The 15,621-nt window shown below is 37.5% G+C and overlaps 1 protein-coding gene across 1 annotated transcript in view; it reads right to left on the reverse strand.

Moving 5' to 3' along the window:
- The window catches only part of LIN28B (lin-28 RNA binding posttranscriptional regulator B), a gene marked incomplete at its 5' end in the record, with an annotated part of 96,169 nt that extends 84,784 nt beyond the window's left edge, over nucleotides 1-11,385 (reverse strand). The window contains one exon of the mRNA XM_075341489.1: nucleotides 11,176-11,385. Coding sequence (XP_075197604.1) covers nucleotides 11,176-11,385 — 210 coding nt within the window. The remainder of the gene's footprint in view (nucleotides 1-11,175) is intronic.
- Between the last annotated feature and the right edge of the window lie 4,236 nt (nucleotides 11,386-15,621).

Raw genomic sequence — 15,621 nt, forward strand, 5'->3', positions numbered from 1 at the left:
TGAAACAGTAAACAAGATTATACAGCTCACCACTCAGTATAATGTCCATCCATGGAAGAAGCCAGATGGTGCATGGAAAACAAAGGCTAAGGAACTTGCAGAGAAGGAGGTGGAATCCGGCAACAGAAAAAAGTCTTCATTCAGGGAAAATATCCATCGTTTAAATCCCGTTTATTAGTGCTAATTAAAATCCATTACACGTACAGACATGGGGACGCGGTCCCCATGTCTGTACGTGTAATGGATTTTAATTAGCACTAATAAACGGGATTTTAACGATGGATATTTTCCCTGAATGAAGACTTTTTTTTGTTGCCGGATTCCACCTCCTTCTCTGCAAGTTCCATAAAGCATATGAGTATTGGAAACAGTACTGCTAAGTGACAACTGAGCCTCTCATTACCAGACGTCAGATTAAGCAGAAGAGTATCTCTAGAGGTAGGCTTCCAATTGGCAAAGTGATTCTAGTCAATTTTTGGTGGCCTCTTCTCTTGTAACAGTCATCAAAAGGAACCCCCAGTCCTCCCAATAGATAGGTGGAGGTCCTCTCTGACACACTCCTCTAAATGTGACAAATATATTATTCATTTGTCTGTATACTAAACCAGGCACAAGTAAAAAAAAAAAGGAATTTTTTTACGACGGCATTACAAAAAGATTGAGATACAATACATGATACGGTTGCAATTACATACACACTAATCCATTATGTGGCTGTGTGCTGCGTTGTTTAGACGGTACATTAAATTCACACTATTATACAAGCTGTACACTGACAACTGTACATTGTATCAAAGTGTCATATCTTCAGTGTTGTCCTATGAAAAGATAATAAAATATTTATAAAAATGGGAGAGGTGCATTCATTTTTGTGATAGATATATCACAATATATAGATATATCTATCTTATATAGACTCACTGGCGAGCAAAAGGGTAGCTAACAATGTTTTTAACTTTTGACTTTCAGGCTCCATATATCATAATCCCCTTCAGCTTAGAATGGTAGATTACCTTCATTTTATAGACAATCATCTTGTCCATCTGAGTCATAAATTTGACTTTCAATTATTTAGCTTATGATTAATTTTGCAGGTCCTTGTAATGTCACTGCATTGTTACCGTTTTACTCCTAAACATCTAAATTTTAATTTTTATTATTTTGTAAATTTACCTTTGGCTTTTAAACACTGCCCGAACCTTTCTGGACATGTTCTCTATTAGATTTGAGCAGGTCTTCACCAATACTTTGATCCCAGGTCTCTTCTACACGTTCCCAATATTGGTGCATAATGGTCAACTCACTTGGGTATGTATACAGCTTTTTCTTCAACTCTACCCACAAATGTTAGATTGAGGACTGTGGGGGCTAATCCAGCACCTCTACTTCATTGTCATTGAAGCATTTCTTTGCCAATCTGAACATATGCTTCGAGTTGTTGACCTGCTAGAACAATATTTGGTACTTTTCTTTCCCATAGTACTTGAGTGTATGAAATAATTTGTCTAGTAGGATTCTCACATGTAGCTCAGCATTGGCTGTGAAATAACCCCATATCATAAGGTCTCCTTCACCAAATGTGACAGTTCCTTCAATTTAAAAATTCATTAGTCCCTTTTCCTCTTGTTTCTTCCAGACCCATTTGCACCCATATCTTGTTTCAGATATTCTATCGTCCACGTTTTGTACTTTTTTTTTCAAACTTGAACTGATGCTTTTTATGAGGATATTGAAGTTGAGGCTTTTTCCCTTTTTTTTGGACCACCATTTCAGACTTCTGCATTGTGTGTTGCATGGTGCTTTCATGGACATCTGTGATCTCACTATTACGAAGCATAGAACCACCTCCACTGCCTTGTTTGTCCCACTAGAACTGATAGGTCTCGTGATGAACCGACTTGTTGACTCCGATATTTTGCCTGGACGTCCACATCTTGGCTTCTGAATGGATGTACGAACTTCATTTAATATTCTTCCAACTGTCACGGCACTCACATGATCCAGTTTGGCAATTTTCTTGACAGAAAAACCGCTATTGATAAGCTAGATAATGCGATTTCTCTTTTCATGGGATATCATCTTCATGGCTGCTCCTCGATTCTAATCAGTGACCTTTCGCTGAGAATCAACTTAACACACAGAGCTATTAGGGAATGTGAAAACCGGTTGTAATGTTACCTTGTAGTATACAGGAAGAAAGTTTTCCACCATCAGGAACAAAATACGGTAGTAACAAAGCAGTGACATGTCAAGAATCTGCATAACTAATCCTATCCTAAATAGTCGTAAATTAAATTTATGTATGAGATAGCCAAGATGATGGTCTATAAAACGAAGGTAGTCTCACGCTCAAAGATGATATGGAGCCTAAAGGGTGCTTTACACGCTGCGACATCGCTAGCGATGTCGTGAGCGATAGCACCCACCCCCGTCGTTCGTGCGATATGTGGTGATCACTGCCGTAGCGAATAATATCGCTACGGCAGCGTCACACGCACATACCTGTTCAGCAACGTCGCTGTTGCTGCAGAACAATCCCTCCTTCAAGGGGGAGGTGCGTTCGGCGTCACAAAACGGCCGCCCAATAGAAGAAGAGGGGAGGAGATGAGTGGCCGGAACATGTTGCCCACCTCCTTCCTTCCTCATTGCCAGTGGACGCAGGTAAGGAGATGTTCTTCGTTCCTGCGGTGTCACACATAGCGATGTGTGATGCTGCAGGAACGACGAACAACCAGCGGCATGCACCATCACTGATACTATGAAAAGGAGTGACGTGTCAACGATCAACGATTGACATTTTTGCGATCGTTGCTCCTAGCTGTCACATGCTGCAATATCGCTAACGACGCCGGATGTGCGTCACAAACACAGTGACCCCGACGATATATTGTTAGCGATGTCGCAGCGTGTAAAGCACCCTTAAAAGTCAAAAGTTCAAAACATTGTTAATATTTCTATATAAATATATACACACACACACACACACACACACACACACACACACACACACTATATTTTGAGGATTATGTTGCTGTATATTTCTTAATCAATATTCCATTAAATACAGATATACAAATAGGTAGTGTTAGGACATGCCTTTTAAAAGCAACATAGCCAGGTAACAATAAATTATTAAGTCTTCTTGTTTATGATGGTTATATTATGTTGGCTTTATATTACCTTGCTTTACTAAAGATTGCAGTGTTTAATCACCACAATTCTCAGGCAAGACTCCCAGCCCCCACCAGAAGCTTGTTGGATGGGACCCTTCCCCCCACTGTAGCTGCCATGTGAGTTCAGAGAAAATTTGGTAACATTCACCATCTTCAAAAGCAAAGCATGACATGGCAATAAACCAACACAATACCAATTCAAATAACAGCAGACATCCATAATTTACAAAAGCATTATTGTTTATTAATTAGTCTAATACCATCTAACCTAATTATTAACTATATGACCATTTAAAGAAAAAAACAAAAGCCAAAAAAAACGCAAAAAAAAAAAAAGAAGAAAAAGGTAAAAACAGTCATAGAATTCAAGTAGTTTCATAACCAGATGCAATGTTACCTGCACGTATAGCAGGTAAACCAACCAATACAGCTGTTGTATACCTTTTATTGCTATGAATACTTGACAGCCTCATTACAAATGAGCTGTCTTTGTCATATTTATTTCCGGACACGAAAAAAAACCCCTATGAAAAAAAAATGGATTTTTTAGGTCTGATTCATCCTGTGAATCACCTTCAACCCTATCTCTGACTCACTGAAGGGAAGTCACTTGATCAGAACATTGAGAAAGCACTGTTTTCTTTCCTTTCAGTGCAGTCTAAGGAAAAAAAAAAAAAACCTTTTTGCCAGAGAAACAAAGGCTTGGTATTAGCTGTCCAGGGACATTCATGGGTGGGGCTTGCATGTCAAAAAAGCTGTAAAAGGTTGAGGTTAAGCTTAACAGGGCCCCACTTTAACCTCCTGAATGCATCAGAAATGTGAATACTGCATCCACCTCCCCCAACAGGTTTCCTGCCACATTTAGCGCTCCTAATGATAAGCCAATAGGAGTGTTCACAATCAGTGTCATTATTTCCTTGTGGAGAAGCATGCACCAATATTTGGTAGCAGTATACAATATCAATTGGAATATGGTTATTCTTTATAACTTAATGGCTTGGGTGATGAGTTGACCATCAGCCCAACGCTGTGCTGCAAGTAAAAAAAAATAAATTATATATATATATATATATTATTATTATTATTATTTATTATTATAGCGCCATTTATTCCATGGCGCTTTACAAGTGAAAGAGGGTATACGTACAACAATCATTAACAGTACAAGACAGACTGGTATAGGAGGAGAGAGGACCCTGCCCGCGAGGGCTCACAGTCTACATATACATACATATACATATACATATATACATATACATATACATATACATATACATATACATATATTATATACATATATATTATATACATATATACACACACACACACACACACACACACACATACATACATGTATATAAGGAAAGGGAGCCAGCACTGCCTGTGAGTGGCATGCAACAATGAGAAAGTAAAAAGTGTAAAATTCACAAATTCATTCCTACTGTGACAGTTCAATGAGATTTTTGGCAAATAATTGATCAATGATTTGAGCCCCCCTGCCCCGTCACGGCAAATCTCTATAAGGGGGGTCCCTACACTATATTTATAATGTATATACGTACCCTAAGGTCTCGTGTAATGCGCAGGACCATGTATGAACGTCACCTACCTGAGAAGTGTCAGAACCGCTCCCATGCTGCAAGGGCTGACAACTGCGAGTAAAAGGGCAGTCCAGGTGCCAGCATGTGTGGCAGAACCACACTCACCAGCACAGTGTCAGAACTGACCCCCACAGTGCCAGACCAGCATACATGGATGAAGGGCGGAACAGCCCCAGGCAGGTGGTGCTTAAGTAATGTTCATACATGGTCCTGCGCATTACACGAGACCTTAGGGTACGTATATACATTATAAATATAGTTAGAGGAGGAATACTCCAAAATACCATAGCAAAAGTAGGGGTGGGCCCAGATTTTTCTGGAGCCCAGCCCTATCAGCACAAACTCATTAACTTATTAGAAAAAGAGAATAAGAGTTTTTATAGTGCAAATAACAAGTTTTTATTCGACAGTGAGGGGGGAAGCTCCGCCAGTAACTGAAGCCTCTGGAAGACCTACGTACGTTTCGATATTAAAGGTGATTAATCTTCATCAGGGAGGAGGCATGAAGGGAGCTTCCCCCCTCACTTGGTTGGACTGGTACTGGGCGTTATAGGCACTGGTATTTATGTGTGCAGGCTCTTAGTGAGGATCTAAATTTAATCACAGCTGTGACTTTATACTGCAGTGACTTTGTAGTGCTTGGCAGCATGCTAAATAGTATCTATATGGTGTCTTTGTACAAATGAGTACGTTATATCTGCATGCCTTATACATATATACTTTGAAGTCTGGTGTTAAGTGCAGATCACTGCAGCAACTTTGCTTGATAAAATGACATCACTGTTTTTCCTTGCAGACTGTTGGTATAACATCCACGTGTTGTTTCTGCATCACTGAGTACGTGCTATTTATATGCCTTATGTATTTACATCTTAATTTTTGTATCATGCCCTTCGTAGGGGTAAACCGTCATTAATGTTTTTATATGTTTTTAATGACTGTTTGGATTTTTTCCCCACCACTGTCGAATAAAAACTTGTTATTTGCACTATAAAAACTCTTATTCTCTTTTTCTAATAATTATAAATATAGTGTAGGGACCCCCCTTATAGAGATTTGCCGTGACGGGGCAGGGGGGCTCAAATCATTGATCAATTATTTGCCAAAAATTCCATTGAACTGTCACAGTAGGAATGAATTTTACACTTTTTACTTTCGCATTGTTGCATGCCACTAATAGGCAGTGCTGGCTTCCTTTCTTTATGTATGTATGTATGTATGTATGTATGTATGTATGTATGTATGTATGTATGTATGTATGTATGTATGTATGTATGTATGTATATATATATATATATATATATGTATATATATATATATATATATATATATATATATATATGTGTGTATGTATGTATGTATGTATGTATGTATGTATGTATGTATATATATATATATATATATATATATATATATATATATATATATATATATATATTTTATTTTTCAGTGTCTACAGGCTATTGTAAACAGCTTTGGATGCAAGCTTTAAGCTTCAGAAATGTATAAAATGTAGGCATGTATGACATGAAAATCCCATTCATGTGACCGATATATATCTCTTACGTATATCTTATAATATATGTTTGAAAGTATATATATATATATATATATATATATATATATATATATATATATATATATATATATATATATATATATATATATATATATATCAATGTCACGTATACACACATATATGTGTGTATGTATGATATATCTATATCTATATCTATATATACACACACATACATACATACATACACACATATGTGTGTATATGTGACATTGATAAATATAACATATATGTATTATATATATTACATACATATATGTGTGTATATGTGACTATATATATATATAGATATATAGATATTATTTATTTATTATCATCACATATACACACATACAATAAATATATATATTCACGCACACTAACATATAGATTATATATCTATTGTGAGCCCCAATGGGGAGAGTTTTGCCAATGTATGTAAAGCGCTGTGGAATTAATAGCGCTATATAAATGAATAAAATTATTATTATTATTATCTATATTTATATGTATATATATAGATATATATCTATATATCTATATTGATATGTATATCTATATTTATATTTTCTTTATTACATCTAAACAACCATAATATACAATACAAATTTAACCAGAATTAAATGGATAAACAATGCAGAATTTAAAAGTACTTTTTCCTAATTCCACACATACATTGACCATTGGTTGAAAGCTCATATTATATATATATATATATATATATATATATATATATATATATATATATATATATATATATATATATATATATATAATGTATACAGTATATTAAACCTAATATGAAAGCATAATTTCTTTCTTTAAATATAAAGGCATGACAAGAAACAATATCTATAGATAATTTGGCAGTTCGTGAGAAGTTACACAAATCAAATATAGAATATTTTAGCTCCACACCTAAAACTGCATATAAATTGATAAAAATAAAAAGGTTAAACAAAAAAAACCCCCAAAAAACATAAAAGTGCCAAAGGAAGTAGTAAGCAATGAACAGCTATGACCCTCAACTTCTCTAGTTTGATCAAGAGAGTCTGCAACCTGAGCCAAAGGGTGCAAATTCCTCCCATTCAAAAGATCTTCAATGGAGTGGGGGGAAGGAATGTTAACCCCTGTGTTGCTGAGCACAAACTAACAACAAATTGGTTCATATGACAGAACACATGGCTGTACCACTATGTTAAGGCAAATGTGCAGAGCTCTAGATGTTTCGACTGACTAGAAAATGTCAAAAGATCTTAAAGCCTGGTGTAAGTCAGCAAGCCATTTCCCATGGATGTATACAGCTATATAAAGCTCATCACTTCATGTATGAGCAAATCAATGGCACTCCTGCGCCACGGATGAAAAATAATTTATATTACTACACAAAAGTCTGACTGGAAGGAAACATTACTACTGTGCCATCACTAGTCAGAAAGATACATCTAATAAAGATCATGTATGGAGCTGAAGGACAAAGTAGATGTATATTCCAGAACAACAAATATACAATACACAAGGGGAGACCATCTGGAGCTTACCATTTGCATTACTGAGGATTGCAAGACACAACATATCAATGGGGAAATTGTTCAAGTCCTGCCTAAAAACATGGCCGATTTGCGTTATTGGCAGCTCTAAAACTGGCCTGACTCTTACTGGCCTTATTTTATTTGAACATATTGATTATAAATGTCAACTTAACATTAAAGTATATCTAAAATAAATAAATAACTCGGCTAACTCAATGAATTAACACTTCCGGTTCCCAGCTACCACAATGTGTACATATGTTATATATAAAATAATAAATGTTCATTATTCAACTCTGAACTGTGAATTTCTAACCACACTAGAGTAGAAGGAATAATCCACTGACAATGGATGAAACGCATCGTGGTACCAAAATAAACTCAACAACAGCATAAATTGAGTATATTGTATAAGTTCATTCGCTTTGGATCAGAATATTTAGAATTATAGTTGCAAAATAAAACTAGGAAGAATAAAAATAAAAAAAAAGATTATTTGATTAAATAAAACATACAACACAAACAAGTAAAAAAAAAAAAAAAAAATCTGTTTATTGAGCAATAAACCATTACTTTCTGAAAGGTGATATGCTCTCAGGAAAACCAAACCAAAAAAACCCTTTATGTCATAAGAATTACTGAGACATCAAGAAGCATCAATGCTCAACCTCTACACTGCCAATCTATAAAAAGTGGTGTTGCAGACAATTTATGATGACAGCCTTATTGGTTAGAACATGCATAAACAAAAGACAAGGTCACAAATCATATTTACTGCCAACTACATATATCCAATATCGAGATGCTTCACAAAAGTATACACACACACTGCAAATTATTTAAAAGTAGAAATGTAAAGAACAACTATAACATATACACACACACACACACACACACACATAGAAATATACATACACACAATATAGATGTGAATATAAATGCAAAAATACACACTAAGAAGAAAGATAAGAAATAAGAGAAAAAGAAAGAAAAAAAGAGAAAGAAAGCGAAAGAAAGAAAGCGAAGGAAAGAAAGAAAGCGAAAGATAGAAAGCGAAAGATAGAAAGCGAAAGAAAGAAAACGAAAGAGAGAAAGAAAGCGAAAGAAAGCGAAAGAAAGAAAGCGAAAGAAAGAAAGAAAGCGAAAGAAAGCGAAAGAGAGAAAGCGAAAGAAAGAAAGCGAAAGAGAGAGAAAGAGAAAAAGAAAGAAAAAGAAAGCGAAAGAAAAATATATACACACTAAATATATATGTATACATACAAATACACCCACTCCTATGTACACATGCAAGTAATTGCAAGACACTATGTACACACACATATGATGTATGCACATGCTGTATAAATATAGGTGTGTGTATATACACAATGCAATATACATAGAAGTTACGGTAGGTCATATAGCACCTAAATCAGCCAATAAATCCAGCTGTCATTACCCACCAGGATGATTCAAGGCTGAAATTGTATTTTTAATGTAAGAAAGCAATGCACAAAATCTAAATGAATGCCCATATACAATTGTGTTTATATAATATATATATATATAATATTATATTCCACAAGAACACATGAGTGACCAAGTCTACAAAAAGTACATTAAAATTACAAAATATTACACATCTTTATCAATTTTAGACTTAAACAGACACGTTTGATGAACTGTCATTTAGTAAAGATACAGTTACACCTAGAAGAAATTGTATTCTCTTTTACTTTATTCATCTATAAAAGCAAATTATGAGATAGTTAAAACAAGCAGACATTACTTTACAACCTTACAGATTTTCAAATGGAAAAAGGAGCTAAAAACACTGACACCCATCTGATCCAGGAAATATTAAGGTACCTAGTTCTTAAGAGAGAAAAAAAACCCATCACGCTATGGGCTGGCTCATATCACTAACTGCCGGAAGGAGAGGCAAGAGAAATAGAGCAAAGGTGCTGAAAAACCCCTCAAAAACAATATATAGAAAAATAATCTCCCCACGTGTTTGGATTTCACACTCAGCACCTTTTTGTTGGAAAAGACAAAGCACTGAGATGCGTGCCTTGGCATACGCCATACAGCAAGGAGCAGAGATGTCCCCATGTGACCTGTCAAGCTCCATGTCACCGGAGCTTAGTTTCTTTGAGGCAGCGTTATGGCCCCACTCCGAGCAATCACAAGCAGCTATAGGGTGGAACAAGGAGTATTATTAAATAAAAAGACTATTTGCACTGTTCCTATAGTAGACAACTTGTGGAAATAGTGAATAGAAATCTATAGACCAAGAAATCAGGCTGTTCAATACAAGCACAGTTCTTTCATGCACCAATTTACCAAAATGAACAGTAGTCCGGCTGTATGTAAGCAGTACTGACCTGCACATTTACCCTGAAGCATGAAAGTGTTAATAATCCATACATGTAACACACAGTAATGGAGGAGACTATCTACGCACTTTACACTGAATAAACCGTCACACTATCTGAAGATTGTAGTATCTAACCAGGGAGAAAGTACAAGCCATGTACACAGTCCAGAGTATATAACCATGGAGCGCCTCTGGCCACATGCTTGCTGGACTTCAATACCCTTAAAGAGGCAGTGCTGGGACTCATGAAATGTCCTGCTGTTCACAACCAGAGTAAAGGCAACATGGCCCTTTTACAGCACAGCCATTAAGTTTATGATTATTGACTTCTCGTTGTTTGGTGGCGGTCAGAGCTTTCTTATACCAACATTATCAAACCTGAAGGAAGAAAGTAGCTAGGTTTCTTGTTCTGTGAGTGTAAAATAAGACATTTAGCACAGAGTACTACACTTGCTTAAAAAGCCATTAAATTGAAGTTCTGCCGCCAATCTTACATACCCACATCACAGCAGATTATACTATTACTTTCACAAATTCAGAGAGTAAAATATCCCACGCCATAAATGAAAAACGCGTTCTAAGACAGATACCGTTATTGGCTTAGCAGAAAAATAATGTGCTCTTAAAGCTTGCAAATATCATTTTTCTAGTTAAACTACCCTGGTATCTCTCCTAGAATACTTTTGTTTGGGGCATAAGTATTTACATCGATTTTTCTGGCTAAGACGGTACCACAATATAAACTTCGTATTGTGTGTGTATCATACTGAAAAATTCTAGGATCCTAGAGGGTTAAGGAACACTCCTCCTTATTTCAGAGATAAAGAAATGAAAAATAAAACAGCAAGTGAAGACACAAAAGATGCTTTCGTACACGGCCTGCAGACAAAGTCAAAATGGGTGGTTTAGCCTTCCACAGTGGGTGGCAGACAAAGGGGGAGGAAAAGCGTACACTTACTTGGTGTACAAATACATCCACAGGGTTCTCCAAAGGACTTCCCTCCCGACTGGTCATGGAGATGAAACCGAATCCCATCCGCACATTGAACCATTTGCAGTGGCCTGCACCACGCAGGACCTGGATGTCCTCCTCCTCCTCCTCCTCTTCCTCCTGCTCGGGCAGCTTTCCTTGCTCTTCTCTGCCACCTTTACCAGCCCCTCCTGGATAAAAGCAGAAACAATGATGTTAACACAGCAATGATACATCTCTGGTCACCTAACTTCTCACCATCATAACCCTGGTGACTTTTCCCAGGAAGCAGTCACATAGGCCATCTCACAAAATGAGTGACGTGAGTGTGTATAGAACTTGGCATTGCATATGCATGCAGCGCACATGGTTTGTGTGTTTACTACCAAAAACCAGGACAAGTGAAGAAGACATCTTCAGGGTTAGGTGTGTGAAAGACCAGCCTGCAGACAATAGGCAGTCTCCTGTGCCTAGTACCAGAGTCATGGAAGCTCTATACACTTGCTACATTACAAGTAGGTTGTAGCAGCTCCCTCCCCTGCCTCGGCCAACTCATAAGCAGATAAACATTACACACTAGAAGAAAATACAGGGCCATGAACCTTTAGCCATGACACCGCCTGCTTCCCAAATGACAGATGACGGGTTTCCTCAGTGTGGGTGATCTGCTGCATCAATGTGACATCCTGATTTGGAGCGATCCCAGATTTAGCTAGCATGGTCTAGCATGCTCTCCCTCCTGTGTTGGTTCCTGCGCTCGCTTTCCAGCACACGTGACTGTCAATTACTTGTCTCCTTGTTACGAATATCACCATAGAGCTTGTAGGGGCTGGCAGTGACTGCTCTCAGCCAATAGGTGCTTCATGGCACAAAGCATGGAAATCATTTATGAATGAAGCCCTAAACACACCTGCAAGTCTTACACACACACACACTGGTGGATGGCAGCCACACGGGTCAGTGCTCTGCATAAGCTACCTCCTCCGATGTGACTCCTATTACACCGCTGAGCGTCACCAGGCATATTCTGCACATTATATCCTCACATCTAATCTATGTATATGGACTAAGGCGCACAAGTACAGACACCCTACTGCTCCTGGATATTTAGCACTATACAGAGACTTGACTTTTGAACTTTTAACCTTAGCATTGCCAGAAGATAAGGAAGTGAGATCTTAGGCAAAACCTACATTTTTCAGACTTTTTTTTTTCCCTTTTAAGACTAGGGGCAGGGGGGTGGGGTTGTGTAAAGGCGGGTGCTGGATCCAACTTCACAGGTTTGCACTGCCATCTCTTTCCGGAGAAAGGGATGTGATTAATGACTTCCTAAATGCGAGCCTAGGATTGGAAAGGGAACAAGAAAAAGGACCTAAGTTCACACAGATTGTTCTGGGAGGTGGATTTAAAAATAAATTAATAATAATAATAATAATAATAATAATAATAATAATAATAATAATAGACTGGTATGGCCAGGACAGTAAAGCCTGAGAGGGGCAGAAATATCTAGCATGGCAAGTATTTATAAAGACAAAGGTAATTTATAAATACCGGGAATGCCAGGTTTCATTTTATCTGCTGCGGATCTTTCAGTTCTCTGAATGCTGAGCTCTCTATAACCCCTGCCCACATCCCCGATTGGCAGATTTCTGTCTACACAGTGCATAGGCAAAAAGCTGCCAATCAGTGATGAGGGCTGGGTCATACAGAGCTCATGAATACGTAGAACTACATGGTGGCACGTTTCCTAGTCCGAGAGTGATAATCGCGTGCAGATAAAACAGTGATTTTATCAAACCTACAAAAAGCAGCCCAGTAAGTGACATAGCTGGAATCTGAGAATGTATCTCCACATTATGCTGCTCTCAGATTAGAGCAAAGACCTGGTGACAGATACCCTTTAAGGGTGATCAGCAATTTTCACAATTTTGCGTATTAGCCAATTATAAATATAGGCAGTGTTCAAAATCAGGTGTAGAATAAGGACTGCATTTTCAATATGACATTTTGTCATTCTGTCATGGAGGTCTGATTCCTTTGGTTTTCAGTGGACTGAGATCCATAGTCAAGGCTCCTGCTCATCTCAATAGAAAAATTATAGACCCATTATTTCTACACTGTCTTGGCACCTCCCATAGTATAATGCCCTTACATGTCAGGTGGATGTAATTTGTGCATTATTGCCCTGTCCATACCAGTCCATTATTGTTTTTATCAATATCCTGGAGCAATTCACATTGACCGATGTCCTCTTTCTTGTTCTCTTTCCAATCTTAGGCTTGTATTTAGGAAGTCATTAATCACATCCGCTCCCCTTGAAAGAGATGGCGGAGCAAACTTGTGAAATTGAATCTGTAATCCACATTTACCCAACCCCCCTTGTCTAAAGGGGGAAACAAAATAAAAATGTATTAATAACAGAAGTCACTTTGGAGGAGGTAATTGTTCCAGAGCACGCTGTAGTGACGAGTAGCACAGACACACATCTGAAATCTACCAGTGTATGTAAGATTTACAGGCGTATTTAGGATTTAATTTACCAATTATTTCCATGGTGGTGTGGAAGGAGGCACCCAATGGCCAAGATACTGCCAGCTCCAAGAGATTAGTAAGAAGGAGGCAAGAAATTGACAGTCGTGTACGAGTATGGGGCAGTGAGTGAGCGCAGTGCAGGAAAGACCATGAGAGGCAATCAGGCTGTCACAATGAGATCTGCCCCATCTCAAGATAGTTTTCAAAATACAGTGGAACCTTGGATTACGAGCATAATTGGTTCCGTGAGTGTGCTCTTAAACCAAGTTACTCTTATATCAAAGCGAATTTTCCCATAGGAAATAATTGAAACGCAGACAATTCGTTCCACAACCCTAAAATATTTACAGTATTTATACAAACGTATTACAGTAATACAATATAATTTACTGTATTCATATAAAATTATTACAGTACACTAATACAAAATACTGTACAGTAAAAAACACAACAAATTAAACTGCACTTTAGCTTACAATAAAATTGTTGGCGTGCGAGAGGTAACGTACAAGCAATGTGCTGTACTGGATAGCAGAAAGAACGCACAATACTGTATCCACAAATGCAAATTAATAGACATGCTATATAGTATATACTGTACTGTACAATGGTATACTGTGTACAGTATACAGTACATGCAGTATGTACAGAAAGTCATCTCTACTGTAGAGCGGGTAAGAGCATGATAAAAGGACAGAACCGGAAGTGTGCACGGTGAGGATTTGCTCTTCTTGCAAAGCATTGCTCTTAAACCAATTTACAAATTTGTAAAAAGCTTTGCTGGTCTTGCAAAACACTCTCAAACCAAGTTACTCTTAATCCAAATCCAAGGTTCCACTGTACTGGGATTGCAAGTTTTCCATTGAGATGAGCAGGAGCTTTGACTCCCACTGTCAGAAGAGAAGTCTACGCACCCCAGACTACTGGAAATTAATTATATCACATCTACACTAAGGGGAATCTATCACACATTAGATGATATATAGGTTTATGGGAAATATTCATAACAACTTGACAGTTTGTTCACGTAGGCCTCTGACTGTGTCATGTAATGTTCCTAATCAGTGAAAGACAGACAAAGCTATATGTATGTTTAGCCGTTGAAGACTGTCACCAAATTTAAATGCCCACTAGACAAGAAAAAAAAAAAAAAAGCTGTACGGAATCTTTTCCTACAGACCTGTATATTAAATCTTTTCCTGCTCTATAACATGCTGCTTGCAGACTGGATTGCATTTTTTATGTGAAAAGTTCACTTAATAAGCGGCAATAAGTAGCAACACTGGAAGCGCCAAGTTTGCTATAAACAAAAGCTATAATGTAATTGTGCCAACTACAGTTTAATAAACTTGAAAAAAAGGCCACAGGAAAAACGTGTGCATGAGATGAAGCACAGCTGCCTTACCGTCAGGTGCCATATCCCTCTTCATCCTCCCTTTCCTACCAATACAAAATGTTAGTGGCCGCATTTAGAAAAGGAGAAAATTCCAGCAATCAGACAAGTGAAGCAGAAGCCTAATCCCGAAATTCCTTTGCAGTCTTGAACCGTAAATTAGCAATAAATTATGTTTGCTATAGGAGTCCTATATAAAGCTGGCCTGTCTGGTCATAATATAGATGGAGCATGCCTCCACATGCGAGAATGGGCAAAGGAAAGTGGGGATATGCAAGCAATAGATGGTATATAAATGGGATGTGCATCGCATGTACCTACTTTATACCAGAACTCATTTACTAGATTCTAATCTCTGAGCAAGAAAAATGGAACCCCTTCCAGTTTATTTAGCTTTCGTAAACAGCGATTATGTGGCATTGGAGAGGCATAGATGGTGGCTCCGCCAACAGCACTATTAGGCTAATGGCTGGTTACTATCTGCTGTCTTTTAGGCTGCACTCACA

This window comes from Anomaloglossus baeobatrachus, chromosome 3 (genome assembly GCF_048569485.1).
Source record: "Anomaloglossus baeobatrachus isolate aAnoBae1 chromosome 3, aAnoBae1.hap1, whole genome shotgun sequence".
NCBI lineage: Eukaryota > Metazoa > Chordata > Amphibia > Anura > Aromobatidae > Anomaloglossus > Anomaloglossus baeobatrachus.